Source organism: Solanum lycopersicum, chromosome 9, assembly GCF_036512215.1.
Source record: "Solanum lycopersicum chromosome 9, SLM_r2.1".
Lineage (NCBI taxonomy): Eukaryota > Viridiplantae > Streptophyta > Magnoliopsida > Solanales > Solanaceae > Solanum > Solanum lycopersicum.
In genome coordinates this window covers 16,591,485-16,612,017 of record NC_090808.1, presented here as the reverse complement: position 1 = coordinate 16,612,017, position 20,533 = coordinate 16,591,485, and the positions used below count along the sequence as shown (strand labels likewise).

Here is a 20,533-nt window from a genome sequence, read left to right as displayed (position 1 = left end):
CGAGAAAGAGAGAAATTATATACAATTTGAATTTGTATATAAAGAGAAAGTCAAAAGAGACTTGGGCAGGAAAATATTTATATTGTATAATTATAAGTGTATAAAATAAAAATATAGGTATTTGCATGCGTTTATAGATTTTTCTCTCATTTTATACAATTAGAAAAACAATATATACAATTCTATTAAATAAAGCGACAGACGAGCGACAGGAAGCGAGCGAGAGAGGGAGAGTGGCTGCTAGAATAAGAGGGAGAGAGGGACGGACAATGAGTTGTTATGAAATACAGATAAATCAAAGGACTATTATATTTATATTATATTATAAGTTTCTTAGTTTATACAATTATCTCTATTAGTTATGTAATTTAAGAAATAAAATAAAAGGAAGAAATAATGATGAGCGAGTTTTGAGGAATAGAATAAAAATGAATAATTAATATGAAGAAAAGGCGAATAAAATAGAAACGAGACCTAGAAATGTTGAAGCATAACGCGACTCCATTGTCAAATTTCCTTCAATTTCATTTTAAGGCGAATAATCATCTATTTTCCTTAGCGCGAATCTCCTCTTCAAGCAGCAGTCACTCCCAGTCTAAGGTTTCTCTCTCCTCTCTCTCTTTACTGAAATCTTGTTCGATTCATTGATTTCACACGTCTTTTTTGTTCGCTTATAATTGGAACCCAGATGGAGACAGCTTCTTATATGTTTGGGCCATACAAGATTCACAATAAAGAAGTCTTTTATTCCACTCATTTCTCTTATGCCTTGGTCAACCTCCGCCCCCTTCTTCCTGGTATTTGGATTTCTTGTTTTTTTTTTTTTTAATTTGTTCCTTTACTTTTTTTTTACCCAAAACTTGATCAACTTCCACCTATGGGATGAATTTTTGAGCTGTCATACCAAACAGTTATTCACTAAAAATTATTGATTTTTCCCCCAAAAGGACAAATCCGTAGTGCTGCTTTAGTTGTGATAGGACATGTATTTTTCAATTAACATCATTCTAAAACTATGAGGCTAAGAGGCTTTATGCATTGATCACCAACAATACATAACAATTAACAACAATCATTTAGATGACACAAGAATAATTTTCATCATTACGAGCCTATCAGGATTAGCTGAATGTAAATACATGATAGGTTGTAAGTGCTAAAAGTCATTGTTAAGTAATGAAACTTATTTTATATATAAGTACTTATGTGTTTAAACCGGCTATGGTGCTTAGACTCTTCAAAAATGTTGAATGGTGCATGTTGGGTACTCCAAAACTAGTGCATTTTGATGAATCCAACACGGGTGCAGTAAAAATTTTGGAGAGTCTGAGCAACATAAGAAATTGCTAATATGCGGTTGATGAGTTTAGTAAAATAAGTGTTGATAAGTTGTTCTTTTTTTTTAATGACTAAAATACCATTAAAACTTCCGTAAAAAAAATTAAATTTTAAAGTATGTTTGTAAGGAAAAAGAGGAACGACGGATGCACCAAGGGTGTGGCCTAGTGGTCAATGAAGTGGTTGAGACCTTTGAGGTCTCAGTCTCAAAACTCAGTAGAGACAAAAGAACACTAGGTGATTCTTCCCATTTGCTTAGCCTTCGTTGATAGAGTCACCTGGTATTAGTTGCTGGTGGGAGATGACAGGTATCCCGTGGATTTAGTCGAGGCACACAAAAGTTGGACCAAACACTACAGTCATTGAAAAAATATGTTGCTGGTGGAAGTTGGAAGTTGGCAGGTATCCCGTGGATCTAGTCGAGGTGCGGGAAAGCTGGCCCGAACACCACGGTCAGAAAAAAAAGACCGAAAGAGGAATGACGAATGCCAGTGATGAGGAAGCTGGAAGTTCTGTTTTGTGAAAGATATGTTGAGAATTAGAAAAAATATTAAGGATAAAACAAATATCGAGTGAAGAGGAAGTTAGGAGGTTTGTTTTGGAAAAGATATTCTGAGTCTAACCATAAGTTGGGATGACCAACTTATGACTTTGGCTGATTTTTGACTTATAAGTACTTTGGTGTTTATCTTGATTAAAAAGTACTTTGGTGTTTACCAAATGTGTAAATAAGCTAAAAGTGCCTATAAGTTAGTTTGAACAACTTATAGGCTTAGTCAAATACCCTTTATGCCTGGTGACAATCAAATGGACTGCATAATTAACAAAGTTGTAGCACAGTGACTGCATGTTTATTGGGTTTTGCTTATTCAACCCTAGACACATTCAATGCCTCATACTTCAAGCATGAATACTAACTGCTGGACCACTTTTTCTTTTTTTTTTAGTGAAAGCAAATAGCCAACATCATACTAGGAAAATGAACACTATAATGACTTAGGCATAAGACAATTGGTAGTGCTTTGATGCTATTACTGTAAGTTAGCTGCTAGTCTAGACCTACGTTGCTCGGACTCCAAAAATTGTTGCAGCACCACTATCAGATCCTCCAAAATGCACTATTTCTGAAGGATCCGGCACCCAGCCATCGACAATTTTAAAGAGTCTGAGCAATGTAGGTCTAGACTAAGGTCTCACTTACAACACTTCTACTGTGCTGATCTGGTAATTTGTCAGAACCAAACTTCTTAGGATGTGGAATCTATCAAAATTATTTTGATTCTGCTATTTTTATATAAAATTTTCTCTGAACAATTTGTATAAACAAACACCAACAACAGATTCTTGTTATGCTCAGTGTGTTCCTTTTGCTACTTCCTTTTTCAATTCATACTTCTGTCGTTTGTATATCCTTCTGCTAGGACATTGTACATTGGGTATTTATTCATATTTCTTATGTATCTGGAAGACAAAAGCTTTATACTTGTGTCATCATTTCCAGTTCTTGCATGAATATCAACGATTGAGCTCTCTTTTCTTTTCATGCAGGTCATATCCTTGTGCATTCTGTAATTGATTGGTTGATGGAGATTCATTTTAAATATCTCTTTTTGTGAATATAGTCAGTTGTGATGATACCGAGGAAGATTCTGAATGTGGCACTTGTTTATCTCCTCACTTTACTTTTAGTATGTTTCTGTTCATTCACCCTATGCTTATATATTTCTTTTAAACGCAAGACACATATGTGGGTGTGTATGTGCAAATAAAATATGCCTCTGAGATCAGTTTAGAAAGTCCAACATTCTTTTAAATGGTGGCACTCTCAATCGGTCAGTTAGTGTATCAACTATGCTCAATTGAACCCTTATCATCTAGTCCGTTCTTTTTTTGTCCATTTTATTCTGTTCTAAGTACTACTTATTTTGAAATGGGTAACATGTATTCCTCAGCATTAAGGGCTAAGCTGGTCACCTCCAAAAAGTATTAACAGAGAAGAGAGAAAATAAGGAGAAGAAGAAACAAACATAAATACTTACAAAGAATCTACGTAATCAACTAATTGGGTTTCCTCTTCTATATTTTGTTCTTTACACCAAAAACCTAAGGAAGTAATTACTTTCCATTTAATCTTCTGTACCGAGCATTCGTTCCTTTAAAACTCATCTGATTCCTTTCCTTCCAAATATTCCTCCAGATACAAGAAGGTACTGTCCTCCACCACTTCTTTTGACTCTTGCTGCCCCCTTTATGATCCAACAACTCAATGAATCTAATGTGCGTTCTGGCATTCACCAGTTTAGGATAGCTAAACCGAAGAATAAAGCCCATACTTCTTGTTACTTTGCAATGCAAAAATAAATATTTGTTGGTTTCCGGCTCCTCTTTGCATAGTAAGCATCTAGAGTCGATGTTGATGCCCTTTTGCAATGCTTCATGAGTCAAACAGGCTCTCCTAGCTACCAGCTAGACAAAACACTTCACTTTAGTGGGAGCCACACTCTTCCAAATAGCTCCATGGCCCTGTTATTCTGATTGACCCCACATGTACAATCTGTTGACAACGACTCTTCCATCTGGGTGTTGTCTCCATAATAGACTGTTTGTTTCCAAGTTAATGTCCAGAAAGCCTTCTACATATCCAATAGTTCAATTACCCCTTCTATCTCCCAGTCATTTAACAACATTCTAAATACCAAATTCCACCCTTGTTGAGACCACAACTCACTGATTTTGTTATCGGGATGCACATTGATAGAATGAAGTCCATGAAACAAACTTTGAAGAGATCCTTGACCAGTCCAGTCATTTTTTCAGAATAAAACCTTATCTCCCCTCCCAACTTTAACTTTTGTATCAACTTCTAGAGCCGGCTAAAAGCTTCTGATAGTCCTCCAAATTCCAAATCCATAAGTGGTTGTTACTTCACTTGAACACCATTCCCCTTCTTCGCTGAATTTGTGTTGCATCACCTTTTTCCGTAGTGCATGCTCCTCTTGGTTGTACCTCCATAGCCACTTGCTTAGCAGACTTTTGTTCAGTAACATGAGCTTCCTTACTCCCATACCCCCATAATTCTTCCCTTGTTGAACTTTTGCCCATTTTACTAAATGGAAACTGCTAATTTTTTTTTGCCAGTGGAAATTCCTTCTCAAAGCATCTAGAACTTTGATCACCTCACCAGGTATAGGGAAAAAGGACATCATATAAGTTGATAAGGAATCTAGCACTTTATTAAAGTGACTACCTCCCAATGAAAGGTATTGAGACTTCCAAAGTGCCAACTTCCTCTTTGTCTTCTCAATAAATTCTATCCCAAATAGTAATGGCTTTATGGTTTGCCCCCAATGGCATGCCTAGATAAAGTGTTCGTAGCTTCTGTACCTTGAACCTCAAGATGTTTGTTAGTGTTTGTATCTGTTTAACATCTTTCGGAGGAAAGATATTTCTTTTTCTCAAGTAACCTCGAGTCCAGAACAAGCCTCAACCTTAAATAGCATAATTGTTCTTGTTTTGCTTCATTAAACTCTATTGTATCATCATCATACAGTAAATGTGTCAACTCCGTATTCTCATGTGCCCTGTTTCTTATATTGAAGCCTTATATTATTTTTCATTTGAGGCAAATTAAGGTTTTTTTTTTTTGTATTCAAATAAAGGTCTTCTCTTAAAATAAAAAAGTTACTCCCTCCGTTTAAAAAAGAATAACCTCCTTTCTTTTTTAGTCTGTTTAAAAAAGAATGACCTTTTTCTTTTTTTGGGTAAACATTTTAGAATTAGCTTTCCACGTGGCATGTTTAAGACCACAAGATCAAAGGTCAATTTCGTACATTTAACCTAACTTTAATTTATGACCACAAGATAAAAAAATCTTCTTTTTACTCTTAAACTCCGTGTCAAGTCAAACCAGGTCATTCTTTGTGAAACGTAGGGAGTAGTAACTTTCAAGTCTCACACTTATCGTTGCATGGATGCATGTCACAACCATTATATAATGACCTCTGAAAAAACCACTCCCTATGTAAATGTAAGAAGAATAATGAAGCGTATTTTTTCTTCTGTTTTGTCATTTCTAATCTTTTCCAATGTTGTATATTGCACATCCATCTGAATATTCGCATCTTATGAATGTATTGAGCTTTAGGGCCCAGAATTCTCTCTTGTGCAAAATTACTACTTTACAACCATTCTATAGTAGTTGCTTTCATCTAATTATGTTTATCATCTCTAAGTGATTCCTTAGCACTCCTCTCTTTCAAACATCAGTTTTAAATGTCATATGTTACATTTAGTTTATCTGGGAAGGAAAGCCTTGGAGAAATTGGTAAAGTTGTTGCCATGTCACCAGTAGATCACGGTTTCAAGTCGTGGAAACAGCTTCTTGCAGAAATGCAGGTTAAGGCTGCATATGATAGACCCTTGCGGTTCGGCCTTCTCCTGACCCCGTGCATAGCCGGAGATTTAGTGCACCAGGCTTCCTTTACATTTAATCTATCGAGCTATTCTCCTAAAATATTAACCTAAATATTTGAATTGTCTTCACTTAGACACTATAATCCTGTTTAATCTCAAATCACCTACATTCTTCTCTTTTGAAATTGTAATGTAATTTTCTCGACTTCGCCTTTATATTCTTTATGAAGATGCTTACACTGCTTCGATGTTGTTTTCGTTCTACTTATTCAGGAACTCTTACTTTCTATATTACTTTTCCACATCACCAACTTTTCATCAACTCTTCTCTAGTTTCATCAATCTATACTATATCATTTGTAAAGAGCATGCACCATGTAACCTCATCCTATATTCTATTGAATATTGATTAGCTCTCTCATAACAAGGTAAACAAGAATGTGTTCAGTGTAGATCCTTTGTATAAATCCACCCTTAATGGAAACTCCTCTATATCTCCTCCATATCTCCTTAGCTTCTCTTACTGTCCCATTCCTTTTAAACACTCTTTCATATATCCTTTTTTTGAGTTGTGTGTATTTGATATGAATTACTTTCTTTCTCAGGGACCAACTAAAGGTCATTTCTTCACACTTGTATTAGATGGCTTCTCCATCTCTAGTTTAATGAATATCTTATGGAGATCCTGTTTTCTATCTCTATAAATTTCGTCCAATCTTTTTAGCATAACTATGAACGTTGTTATAAATCTACCATGCAAATTGGTTATCCATCATCTTTGTAGTTTCCCTAAATCTATGGTCAATCACTCTTTTCCAAAGCTTCATGATGTGATCATACACCTAATACCACATTGGTTTGCAAGACTTCGAATCTCTCTTTTGTATTTGTATATGTTCGAAACAAAGTACTTTTTTCACCTGTTTGACTCGTCTCAGATGTTAGTATAACATTAAATAGCCTCGTTTGCCAAGCTACTCGACAGGATACCATGTGGAAAACATACTTTTCTATCTCTCATATTTTTCATGGTATCCTTTACTTTTGCAGACCTAAATAAGGATTTATGCATCAAAATATGCCATTTCTCCTCGTGATTTCTGTTGAGCAATTGATTGAAATAACATCTTCATCTCTCTAACTCCCATGTTTGATCAAAATTTGTTGGCAGTTGTATTTTCCCTTGGTTCACTCCTTTATCACTTGGTTCTTCTGGTTGTGCTACTTTCCTAAGTAGATGCAGAAAAGACATCCAAAAAAACTACCTGTGATATCCTCTGGACATATATGAATTAAACATGCTTTGTTAATTTTTAAGGATATGTTTTGTCTGATTATAAACTAATTTATGTAAAAAGTCTGCAATACGGAGGAGTTGGCTCCCATTACTGTAGCTTATTTGATTGCTCTCATAGACTCATCCTCCAAATGCAGTTAATAAACTTTTCAAAGACCAACATTATTAGGTTCATATTTCTTGAATTATGAATAGACAGTTATGAACAAATTGTTCTCTGTTGGAAATGATGTTTGTTCCAATCTTTTGAAATATCTGTAATTTTAATTTTCTCCCACCAATGTATTGGGTTCTGTTTTGTGCTTTATTTGGCTTTTGCACACAGAATACTCTACATCATACTTGTTTCTTAAAAAGCTCGCATTCTTGTTTTTTTCTTTTCTAACCTCTGACCTGTAGTACGAGGTGGCATTCTTCTAAACATTTTGCTAATATGGTTAGACCCTCAGTTATCTCCAATCTTAAAACTTTGCTATGGTTACAACCGTCATATTTGGTCTACTTAACAAAATGTACATGTGCTTGTCTGCCCAAGGCGTGAAGTAAAACGCTTTGCTGAGCTTACTACTGATGAGACTAGCGACTTGTGGCTTACAGCACAAAAAGTTGGCAAGCAACTTGAGTCATACCACAAGGCGTCTTCTCTTACATTTGCAATCCAAGTAAGTAGGCTTTTTTGTTTTTATCCTTAAACCATAATGTTATTGTATGTTCTCAAAAAATACTAGGATTCTGATATGCTGAAATTTTCGAAAAGGCATGTAAATGCAGAATTTGACATTTATAAAGTTTTCTATACATCAATGTTGATATAAAATGGATAGGTGCATTTTAAGTGTGTTTGAATTGTGCATACTCCTTGAATTTTGTTTTTTTGGCCTATTCCTCTGCTTGGGAAGCTGGTGCTAAGTTATTTATTTCTGTTAATATCTCAGGATGGACCCCAGGCAGGACAGACAGTTCCGCATGTTCATATTCACATCATCCCACGGAAAAGTGGCGATTTTGAAAAGAATGATGAGATTTATGATGCTGTAAGATTCAAAATTGTGCTACTGATTGGGTGGATTTGAAACATAAATTATATTAATTCTTTTGTATTGTTGATGCAGTTGGACGTGAAGGAGAAAGAGATGAAGCAGTCACTTGATTTGGACAAGGAAAGGAAAGACAGAAGCATTGAGGAGATGGCTGAAGAGGCAGATGAATATAGAAAACTTTTCCATTGAAGAAGCAGATGAAACTTTTCTTGTGATTGGGCTTACATCATCTCATTATTACTCTCTTAGAGTCTTAACTGTTGGGCAAGTGCTTTGTTAATCTGTTGTGGATTCCTTATAAACTATATGTGATATAATTGAAGCTGTTGCTGTTTTCTTCTATACTCAAATTCTTTTGTTTGGATGAATCACCTTTCTCATAGCTTTTGGCTATTATTACTATTAGGGTGGCTACTATGTACCACTACTGTTTACATTGACAGCTAGCATATAATTTGAAGGGGGTGAGAGTTTATCACCTTTGGTATATCGGCTGTGCCCACACTGGACAATTGAACCTTCAATTCATAGCAAAAATATGAGTTGAGGGAATTTTCAGGGTTTTAACCTAAACCCAAATCCTACTTTGGAGTTAGGATAGCTAAATATGAGTTCGTGGACAGGCGACGCTACAATGTCTTCCTCTGCTTTATTATCAGGAAAGATGTTACAACCTACTGAAATGTACATGATCTTTGAAAAGTGACCTAGGAATTATTCACTAGCTACTTTTCAACCTGCTATTTAAGTTATATCCCCTTTTTTTTCCAAATTATTTAACCAGTAGTTAGTGTTGGCAAATTTTGACACAAGTGTTGTTGTTTCTTAGAATTGGTCGCAAAAGACTTGTCTCACTCAAAACTACTTTAATGAATAAATAGTATTAATAATGCTCAACTATACCTCGCATATAAGGCATAGATATGCAAAAACAATATGTAACATTTGAGGGTGGGGTTGAACCACAAGGACAAATAGAGATGATTACGCTTCAATTGATTTGTCAACTCAAATTAAACTAATATCATGTTATCTTAGACAAATACAAAATATTGGGGTGGGTGGGTGGGTGGGTGGGGGGATTTGGAACCACTAAATTACTTCAATTTCAGGTATCAATTGCATGAAATCAACACGAACGAGTTTTAACAAGATGAAGACGACTAGGGGTGTATGCATTATAATGAAGTTTCAACAAAATAGGCAATGATTAGGCAATTTCAAATTAGTCAATACATAGATAGCATTTGGTCTCTAACTCTGCCCTTAAATGAGAAATAAAATCAAATTACACTATCTCTAGCATGAACCTATGACAAATTTCTTAAGTCATCACTAATGAAGTCTTACCTAACTATATTTTGCTTTCTCAAATCAAAGTAGTGTTAGAGTTCAATCAATGTTTGCAATCATTAATTTTTAGTTCAAAACTTTAAGACAACAACAAATATATACATAATAATTGTGTTTAGAACTATTTAGGGTGTGTTTGGTATGAAGAAAAATGTTTTACATGAAAAGGTTTTCTTGAAAACTAAGTGTATATTCAATTAATTTTCTCATGTTTGGTTAGTGAGTAGAAAATATCTTCTGGAAATGTTTGGTTGGTGAACGAAAAATATCTTCAGAAAATATCTTTTATTTTTGGCTTGAACTAGAAAATACTCTTTAGAAAAAAATAACTTTTGACCCGGTTATAAAATTGAATTATTTTTTTTAAAAAAATTGGTTGGCGGATGGCTGGGGTTGGGGTGGCGTAAAAATCAAAAATTTTAAAATTTGAAATATTTTATAAAAATAATTCTTTAAATTTTTTACGGGAGAGGGGAGTGGTGGATTGGTTGGGGGGGGGGGGGGTAGGGGCTGGTGTGACATAAAAATGAAAAATTTTAAATTTTTGAAATATTTTTCAAAAAGAGTTTTTTTTTTTTTTATGGAAGTTGGCTTGTTTGGGGTTGCGTAAATATTTAACCAAAACAATATTTTTTGTGGGCGGAGGGGGTAAGGGTGGTAGGTGTTGGGTTAGGTAAAGAACATGTTAAAATGTTTAAAAAAAATTCAAAAGATAATATTTAATTTTTTTTATTTTTTTTTTGTTTTGGGAGGGGGGCTGATTTGAGCTCAGGGATAAAAAAATATTTAAAATTTGGAAAATAACATTTTTTTTTAAAAAAAATTATGGGATGAGAAAGGTCGGGTTTACGGGATAAGGTAAGGAAAAAATATTGAAGGATGAACTAGAGTTTTTGAAATGTTTTCCTTAATATTTGAAGGAAAATCCTTTTTCTTAAATTTGAGGAACTTGAGTTGATTTGAAAAATATTTAAACCAACCAAAAATGAAAAAATTGAAAAATATTTTCTATAAAATGTTTTCATTCATACCAAACACTTCCTGAATCACTACTTATTAAGTTTTACACACACATCTTGCACACCCACCCTTAGCTAGAAGTTTAACTACTCATAAATGGAGAAATAGAGATTATACTCGTAAAGAAAACTCAATTTCTTGCATAATCCGTAACCAAAGTCGAATCCAACCTTGAAGATGTACAAATTTAAGTTATCTTCTTGGGCAAGTAAGAACTTCTATAATGTCTATTTTCTACTACAATAAAATAGACGATAATAGTACCTAATTACACATATGATCATTCTTTACTTAGAATCTTCAAAAGGAAACACTTTCACCACAAAGTACGAGTTTTCCCTCGAGCTTTCGTATTTCACTTTCATTGCATCGGCTGAATGCCAATACCCAATGTCCACCATTGGTTGCAATGCTGCTTCAGCGCATCTCTTAATGTTCAAATCTATGCTTGGTTCAATGGAATGTCATGCCTAATTGTTTAACCTCAATGCTTCAGACAATTTCTCCGTTTCTAGTTGGCAGAACGTCAATCTTCACCTGCTGAACATCGATTCCTCGCCAATGTGTTCAATGAATTTTTGCTCTAAATACTTCAATTTTAATTTTCTCATAAATGTATGCGCATAAGAGAACTATGGCTTAAAATATCCTCCATTAACATTGAAGTATAGAAATAATAAATGAATATAGTTTAATAAGCTGCAAAGATAACAACTCATCTGTCGCTACCTAGGATACCCCCAAGATGTAACATGGCATATAGAACCCCGAAATACTCCATACAAGCCACTTAGTATATCATAACATAATGTAATTAAACAAATAAAACAACATGTAAGTCAAAAACAACTTTATTGAAAAGCTGAAGTCTAACTCATGTTTCAGCATATCCATCTATTATAATAGAATGAAAGTGGGCCTAGCCCATACATCATGATCAAAAAGAAAATACGAAAGAGAAACTACAATAAGGAAAGACCCTCCTTGAACCATGAGAACTCACCAAGCTCGGGGAGGATAAAAGTCCAAGCTCTAGCCACTAAAATGGAACCCTATTTGTCGGACCTTAACAAAAAATGCAATAAGTATGATAGTTATGCATAAAAACATTTAAAACATGTGTAAAGGGACATTTGATTTCATGACATGCTATTGACCAAGTAAAATATACTATAGTAAGGTTAGAAAACACAAGTCATAACATTATGGTGAATGCAAGCTAAATCAACATTAAAACTTTGAACACCTGAGACATACTCCTTTAAGTAACCTTAATTCATTAATCATCATTTTGTGAAAAAAATAGCTTTAATAGACATAGAGACCATGTGAGCTATAACATTATTCCCCAGTGTCTTCCACACTGAAAAGAATTATCTACTTGCCTAAGGTAGAACCATAAACTTCTAGCTTAAGTGGATCCACTAGCTAATCAACATATGATGGAACATAGTTTAAGGGATAACGAGATCGCTACTAGAAACCCGACCTCTACTAGTGGGAAAGCTTCCATCTCATGATAATTCTTCTATAACCCGACCTCTACTAACGGGAGAGTTTCTATCTCAATATCAATATCCACTCGGTGCTAAGCATGATTCCCACATAATAGTATTTTCTTACTTATTCGCATTATTCATGAAAATACATGTCATCTTGTAAATTCGAGATAGTTCAGTAGGAGGTGAGAATAAGCTTTCAACTTTAGAATCTTGTTATGTAAGAAAACCTTTAACATCATACTAGTGTATGTTTATGAGGATAGACCTTCACAACACAACATAAAACATCATTACTTTGACACTTTACTCTCATAGCACCCTTAACATTTTTCTAGGTTTCCATATGATCATTCATAAACTCATATTTTTCTCTTTCAAAGCTCAAAACATACTTTCAGTCACCAAATATAGAATTCAACCATAAGATTCGGATTTTATCTTCAATTCATGTAATTCTAGTACTTCATACTTTGGATCATAACACTCTTCTTTCATAATCAACAACCCACGTCACACGATCATAATTTTGAAAACATAAAAGCAATGTAAATCATCAATTCATGCATATTTAAACATAATTAAATCATTAAGATCAATAATCAAAAGAACCCATGTTGTTTGAAGAAAAACAATGTATGCAACAAGGATGGACTAATGACACAATCTAAAGCACATGTACGTCCCACATTTTTGGTTCATTACCTTTTTCGAATATGAGGTGTTACAATATCTTTCCCTTTGGTTCATTCATCGCCAAATGAGATTCAAACTTGTTCTAAAAGAGTAGGAGAGGAACTAACAATCCAACCTAACAATGCATTGCATGAAAATAAGGAGTAATTTTCCACTCCAACATAGGATGTTCTCAAACATCAAATGAGGGCTGAGCTAACCTGACAACCCATTATGCGTGGAATGCACATAAATAAGCAGGAAACATCAACTTCGAACTCATCATACTCAAATACATCAAAAGTAAATAAGAGCTACATATAGCAACCCAATATGCATGAAAATTTTAGATTCCCATATTCAAGGAAAAACTAACTTCTCCAAGCTAAAACACGCTCAACACAATCTCATGGAGCCTTTAAACAATTCATTCTCAAAAAGTTTATCTTATACATGTTCATCTATTCATATTATGAAGTCTATAGGCAACTCATACTAAATGCACACATCATGAGGAAAATAAATCATATAAGTCATTTCTTTCAAAACATAGGCTTTTTCAAGAACATGCATAACAAAATGAGATCATGGAAACACATAAAATGTACATGACTCACAACACATAAAACAAACCAAGAGGAAATCATTACCTCAAACTAGAGTAGGAGTAGAAGGAAATAGATGAGGATATCAACATACTATCGGACTTGGCTCCTGAGTAGCACCCTCAACTAAATGATTCCTCCATTGAACTTTTACGGAAGAAACTTCCTTATTTCTCAACTTTTTGACTTTCCGGTATAAAATCTCAACCAACACCTCCTCATAATAAAGATTCTCTTTAACTTCCATACCTTCTAAGGAAGCTATGGATGTTGGACCGCCAACATATTTCTTCAACATAGATACATGGAAAACTGGATGCACCGATGCCAACTCATTTGGAAAATTAAGCTCATATTCAACTTTACCATCATTCTTCAAAATATCATATGGGCCTACAAAACAGGGATTAAGCTTTCCATTCTTCACAAACCTCATAACACCCTTCATGTGTGAGATTTTCAAATAAACTCAATCATAAACCTCAAATTTGAGATCCATCATCCTAAAATTCACGTAAGACTTGGGTCGACTTTGGGTTGTTCTCAACCTCTGTCAAATAAAAACAAATTTTCTCTATGGTCTCATGTACCAATATTGGACTTATAAGAGCATATTCACCCACCTCAACCCATTCTATAGGAGATCTATTTCCATAAAGAGACTCAAATGGAGCCATATCGATAATCGAGTGATAACTATTGTTGTAAACAAACTTAGTTAATGGTAAAGGGTCATCCCAAAAACCCTTAAAATCAATCACACATGTCCTAAATATATATTCCAAAATTTTGAATAGTACGCTCCGGTTGTCCATTGGTTTTGGGATGAAAAGTTGTGCTAAGCTTAACCTTTGTTCCAAGACCCTTTTGTAATGACTTTCAAAACTGTGAAGTAAATTTGGTTACTCGATCACAAATTATGGACAAGGTTATCCATTTAACCTTTCCATCTATATCAAATACAATTAGCATAATATTCCACCGAATAGGAAACCTTGATATGAATGAAATGAGCAGATTTAGTCATCAAATCCACTATTACTCGAATCTAGTCATGTTTTTGCCAAGTATGTGGAAACCCTACAATAAAGTCAATATTCACATCTTCCCACTTTTAAATAGGAATACCGATATCTTGGGATAAACCTCCTGGACTTTGATTCTCAACCTTCACTTATTGACAATTAGGACATGTAGTCACAAATCCCGCAATATCCTTCTTCATTCCATTCCATCAATAGATCTCCCACAAATCACAGTACATCTTGGTGGCTTCCGGGTGAATGGAATATCGAGAACTATGATCTTCTAACAAGATATGTTTCCTCAAGTCATGAACATTCAAAAAACATAACCGACCTTGATATCTAAGCCTTAACAGACTTTTTGAGCATCACATCTTTCGATTCCACTAAAATTGGATTAAGACTTTGTTTGGCCTTAACATCCATCACAAAAAACAACTCAGAGGCATTACAAACCATAACACCACCATTGGTGTAATCCAATAGTTTAACACCTAATCGATCTAGCCTATGAACATATTGCACCAACTCTTTCTTTTCATCCTCAACAGGAGCAATACTACCCATTGATAGTCAATTAAAAGCAACTACAACCACATTTGCTTTACTTCGATGATAAAAGACTGTCATGTCATAATCCATTAATAATTCTAATTCTTGACCACAGGCGTCTTGATAGGATCTACCTCAATACTTTTGATTGACACAATACCTGAGAAAAGATACAGACCTTAGCCAAAATTGACATTTACTAAACTTTGCAAAAAGTTGTTAGTCTTTCGAATTTACAACACGATCCTTAAAGGATCAACATGCTCTTTATCACTTCTTTAATAGATTAAAGTATCATTAATACCACAATTACGAACATATCAATGTATTGTCTAAACACCTTATTCATCAAACCATAAACGCCGCCAGAGAGTTAGTCAACCCAAGCGACATTATCAAAAACTTATAATGACTATAACGATTTGGAAAATGAATCTTTGTAATATTATTATCCTTCACCCTCAATTATTAACCGAACGAAGATCGACCTTAGAGAGGTATCTATCCCCTTGAAGTTGATTATATGAATTATCTATTATTGGGAGAGGATATTTGTTCTTAATGGTCATATTGTTTAACTAACGATTATCAATGTACATATTGAGGGAACCATCTTCTTCCTAAAAACAACACTGGAGCACCCCATGGGAGATATTCGGTCAGATGATGCCCTTATCCAACATATTCTTTAATTAATATGTTGCATATTTTGGGGAAGGTCAACAACAAAGTCTATTTCCTGCTCGAAGGGAATACTGGGCAAATCATCAGGGAAAACTTCTTGATACTCGTTAACTACGGGGACTGACTCAAAAGTAGGGGCTTTGGAATCTATATCCCTCATCCTAACTAGATGGTAAATAAAACCTTTAGATATCATCTTACTAGATTCAAGACAAAAGAAAAATTGACCTTGGGCATAGAATTTCCCCGATTCCACTCAAGGGTAGGCTCATTTGGAAACTGAAATTTTACCACTTTAATGTAAGACTCCGAAAGTACAAGACCTTATCTAGAGAATCACATGTTTATCTAAGGTTAGTAACACTGTCATAAGGCCTAATAAAATGTTAACAATCCATTTAGGAAGTTTTGGATTCAAGACATCAAGAAACGTCCATGAAATCCGGAAACTAGTCAAATTTAAATAGTGAAGCGTCCTTAGGTTTCGGAAAGGTTTGGAGGTGTTGGATGAGGTAAAAAACTTGTAGAATGACTTTCGATAGGTAAAAACATGCATATAGGGTGGAAACTTCCAGATACGACCCCAAAGGGTCCCCCTAGGGGTCCATGAAGGGACCCCAAACTTGGCTTGGCGAGCTGCCAAAACAGTAGCCAAAATACACTTGGCAGAAACAAGTCCATGTTGCGGACTTAGGCGGACTTTGGTCAAAACTCAAGTCTGAGTCTCCAGAAGGTCATGGACTCCACTGTCTTGAGAATTAATTTAGAAAATCATGTGAGAGAATCTCCGCGTCGCGGACTTATTCCCCGACGAAAATCTGAAAATTGGAATTCAAGTTTGACTTTATTAAAGGGCCAACTTAAGTGAGGGTTATTTTGTCTATTTTGTGAGATGCCTCTATATTGATTTTAGATTAGTTTTCCACCCATTTTTACTCACTCAAATAAAAACCCAAAAGCTGTCACCTCTCTACTTTCTCTCTCTATTTAACCTACATTGAAGGAAGAACAAAACTTGAAGAAGAAGACCAATTTCTAAAGGATTTCACTTGAATTTTGATGTATTAATATTCATTAAGGTATGGGTTCTTAACTCTTGGGTTTTCTTTCCCCAAGAGTTCCTCTCAAAGTTGATTTCTAAAACACCCAATTCCAAGGGTTTTCCTATTCTTATGGGTTTTCTTCTAAACTCCAAATTGATGGTTGATTATGATTAATTATGATTTTCTATGACTAATTAAGTGTAGATTATTGGGTAATTGATTTTAATTGATGGAATTTCATGCAGATCGTGTCCTTTCCCCAAATTCCCCAAAATCTTTGATCTTGCTTATGAATTGATGGGAATTGATCAATGTATTGATTATTAGACTTTTCTTTATCTATTCTAATTAATTCATGGACTATATAGGGTAATGTATTGTTGGGATTGAATCTAATTCTTGAAGAATTCATGATGAACCCTTTTCCCCCAAACCCTAGGTTATGAATTGAAGGTTAATTGAATAGTGATGATACAATTGACTTAGTTATTGTATTAATTACTATTGAATGATGTTACTATACCTATTATTGGATGAGATTTGGTTGGTTGATGTTAAGAACATTATGATGTATTTTGAAGGAGATTGGGTAAGTTTTTATGATCATAAACTTTACTTCAATTATGATGGCTCGCGATTGATGATGTAGTTCAATTGAAGCATGTCTTGTGATTAGCCTAAGTAGGTGCTGGTACGTTGTAAATTGAAATGTCTTGACTATGTGATTGAGAGATTATGCTTAAGATGAAATGATATAAGGTTTGTTATGAATTACCTATGTATCTTACTATGATAAGATGATAATAATGTGCTAATCTCACAAATGAAGGGTTGTGATGAAAGGACAATTCTCATGCAATGCCTATTGAGATATTGAATATGACTATACAAGGGGTTAGAACCCTATGACCTAAACTAAGTTATGACTATTAATAAAAGACATTTAAAAAGGGACTCTAGCTTTGCACCGAGTGAACTTGTAGATGAGGGGTGACGCCTTCCTAAGGAGGGAAGGTAAGGTTCACCATACTCCTCACGGGGTGGATAGTCTCATAGCCCAAAAAGGGCATAGAGTGATATTACCATGACAACCCCCAAGCTCCATAAACTATGTTGACACCATAGGAATACTAGCTAGTGGATCCATCTAGATGTTATGTTCATGTTTGGTTCTACTTTGGCCGGTGGACCACCATCCATCGATGTAAGGATTTACAAGACCGAATTCCACACTTATAAATAGTGGTCTATGTCAGTTAAGGCAGGTGCTCCTAAAAGTAAAATGAAGTAATGAAGTAAACACTAACTAGGGTGACTTAAGAGGTTTGACTTAGCCTAGGTAGAGGTATGGGAGTCTACCTATGCCCTGCACTTGTTTGCCTTGAGGGTAGCCTTAGGAGATTGTTATTATGTTCTAAAATGTATATGTTGACTCTACATATATGATGTTAGTTTCATTCATGAACATGATGTTGGTCGATATTGATAAATACGATGATCACTACTACTGATCCTATGTTATGTAGAGTTAGACATTACTTGTAATCCTTTGTTTGGTTTACTTGATTGAGTAAGGTTATGGGGCTTTGCTTGGCCATTGAACTTATAGGCTAAAGGGTGGGTTATGAGTAAGAGTCTTAATTATGTTATGATGTTATGAAATGTTATACATGTTGACTCGACTATTACTTGTTGAGGTTGGTCTTGTGTTGTACAATGTTTGACATGAATTTTGTAATTGTTGGTCTATATGGATTCATGATTGTGCATAAGACTTTTCAAATTACTTTAGCATGGTTTTGAAAAAACGTCCTCTTTTGCATGATTTCAATTGTTTTATGTGCATATACTCATACTTAGTACAAGTGTGTACTAACCCATGTTTTATGTTTACTACAAAATGTAGGGTCTAGGCCGTTGAGCTTTTAGAAGGCATTTGAAGATTACCTGGATATTTTCCAAGTGTTCGGTAGGTCCTCACTTTCCGAGGACGATGCCATTATCAAACTATTGATGTTATTCTAGTTATAAGACTTCTAGTTTCTTTCCTTTTCATTTAGAGACGATTGTTATATAGCCTATATGTGGCTTTTATTTGGTTGATGTACGCCGCTGCCCAATTGTTATACTCTTATTTATATGGATTAATATGAGACATCCATTTTAAGATTGTGTTATGCATCTTATATATATATATGTGTGTGTGTGTGTGTGTGTGTGTGTGTTTGTGTGTGTGTGTATCATAAAAGTAGAAGTAGAAGACTATGTATTCTTCTCATACGAAGGGTCTTTGTATACTCAATATGAATATATTATGTGTAAGAGAGAGGTCTAAGTAAACCTCAATGTAGAAGTAATTAAAATGTTTAAAATTTTCTGCTAATTTAACCTATCGAATGTAATGACGAATGCTAAGAGGTTAGTCTTAGTCCTTTTTGAGGACGACGACACCGGTTACTTCTAGGGGGTGCTCCTCAGATGTGACACTGAGTCATGAAATTCATGGAAGCATAGAAAGAATTCAACCATTCCATACTAACAATGACATCAAATTCTTATTTGTCAAGTTCTACCAAGTCTGCTAGAGTTACTCTATGGGATAGGGAAACAAAAAAACTTTCTATACCCTCCTAGCTACCACAGAATCACCAATAGGAGTAGAGAAAGAAAAAGGTTCTAACAATATATCAGGGAGCACATCAAACTTCATGGACACATGAGGTGTCACAAAGGACTAAGTAGCCCCGGGATCAAGCAAAACATATAAATCAAGTTGAAAAAACTTTTAACATATGAGTACCTACATACAGGAAACAATCTTGGTCACCTCGGGTTTGGATAAAGTCAATGCAATTTTGCTTTAGAGCATCGGAATTTGAACCGCTAGGAGGATATTTCTTGACCTCTATCCTTTTAGTCGCAAACATGGGGTAATATCTCATATTGTGTCCACTTTTTTTGCAACTAAAGCATCAATCGATGTCAACTGGGAAATAACCATTATGTTTCTTCCCACTTTTAGCACACATAGATATAGACAATGAAGAACCACCTTCATTTCATCCTTGAGGTTTAGGGCTGGACATCCTATCATCGTTAGAATTAGGGAGAACATTAAAGGTTACTTGACCGGAAATATCTTATCGAAACTAAGAACTACTATGCCCATTAGATCTACTACGTGAGAAATTACCATCACAGATCTTAGACCTTTTTTAAATTTTCTTTGAATTTCTCTTCTTCAATTTGTTGTGCATGTAGAAGAGACGAGAAATGTCCATGTCACCAATGAGAATGGTGGTACGACACTTTTTAACTACTATTTTAGACACACCTGATATAAACTTACTCATTATAGCTCTTGAATCCGGAACCATTGTTGGAGCATATTTGGACAATTGAGTGAAATTTAAAGCATATTTCCTCATACTCATGCTTTCTTGGCGAAGGTTAATAAACTCTAGCACCTTGGCTTCCCTCATCTCAAGGGGAAATAATCTATCAAGTAAAACCAATTTTAATATATCCCACTTTACGAGACCCGCTCCCACCAACCATGCCTCTTTCATTGATTGTACCGCACTAAAGAAACACCTTTCAATTGATAGATGACCAATTTCACCTTATCTACCTGAGCAACTCCCTTAATAGCAAGTACCTTATAGACGTCATCGATAAAACCTTGAGATTCTTCCTCAACTTTGGATCTATGAAATTCCAAAGGTGTCATCCTCATGAAGTCCCTTAACCTTGAATCCACCCTACCACATTTAGGTTCATAAGGACTACCACCTCTCTATTGTCTTGTACCATTATGGCTCGAGCCAACACTTGAAAAGCCAATCTAAACTCTGCATTTGTAACTTGTTCGGCCAAAAGATCAACCAGAGCTTGAGGAGGAGCTTCGAGAAGACCTCCTCGTTCCACGTTTTCCCTCAAATTACTTCTATTATAAGCCCTCCGGGTATACATATCGTAAAAGCATAAGG

The 20,533-nt window shown here is 34.9% G+C and overlaps 1 protein-coding gene across 1 annotated transcript; it reads left to right on the top strand.

Moving 5' to 3' along the window:
- Positions 1 to 291: 291 nt before the first annotated feature.
- On the top strand, positions 292 to 8,456 carry LOC101251711 (bifunctional bis(5'-adenosyl)-triphosphatase/adenylylsulfatase FHIT). Its single transcript, XM_019215702.3, has 5 exons — positions 292 to 600; positions 689 to 799; positions 7,564 to 7,710; positions 7,984 to 8,082; positions 8,161 to 8,456. The coding sequence occupies exons 1-5, from the start codon at positions 481 to 483 to the stop codon at positions 8,275 to 8,277; spliced, it is 594 nt and encodes a 197-aa protein (XP_019071247.1). The 5' UTR covers positions 292 to 480; the 3' UTR covers positions 8,278 to 8,456.
- The last annotated feature ends 12,077 nt before the right edge of the window (positions 8,457 to 20,533 follow it).

Excerpts from the sequence above, each read along its gene's own strand:
- LOC101251711 (XM_019215702.3), top strand. The coding sequence starts at position 481 with ATGTTGAAGCATAACGCGACTCCATTGTCAAATTTCCTTCAATTTCAT. Across the intron at positions 601-688 it reads GCAGTCACTCCCAGTCTAAG|ATGGAGACAGCTTCTTATAT; the intron begins GTTTCTCTCTCC and ends ATTGGAACCCAG. Across the intron at positions 800-7,563 it reads TCCGCCCCCTTCTTCCTGGT|CATGTGCTTGTCTGCCCAAG; the intron begins ATTTGGATTTCT and ends TAACAAAATGTA.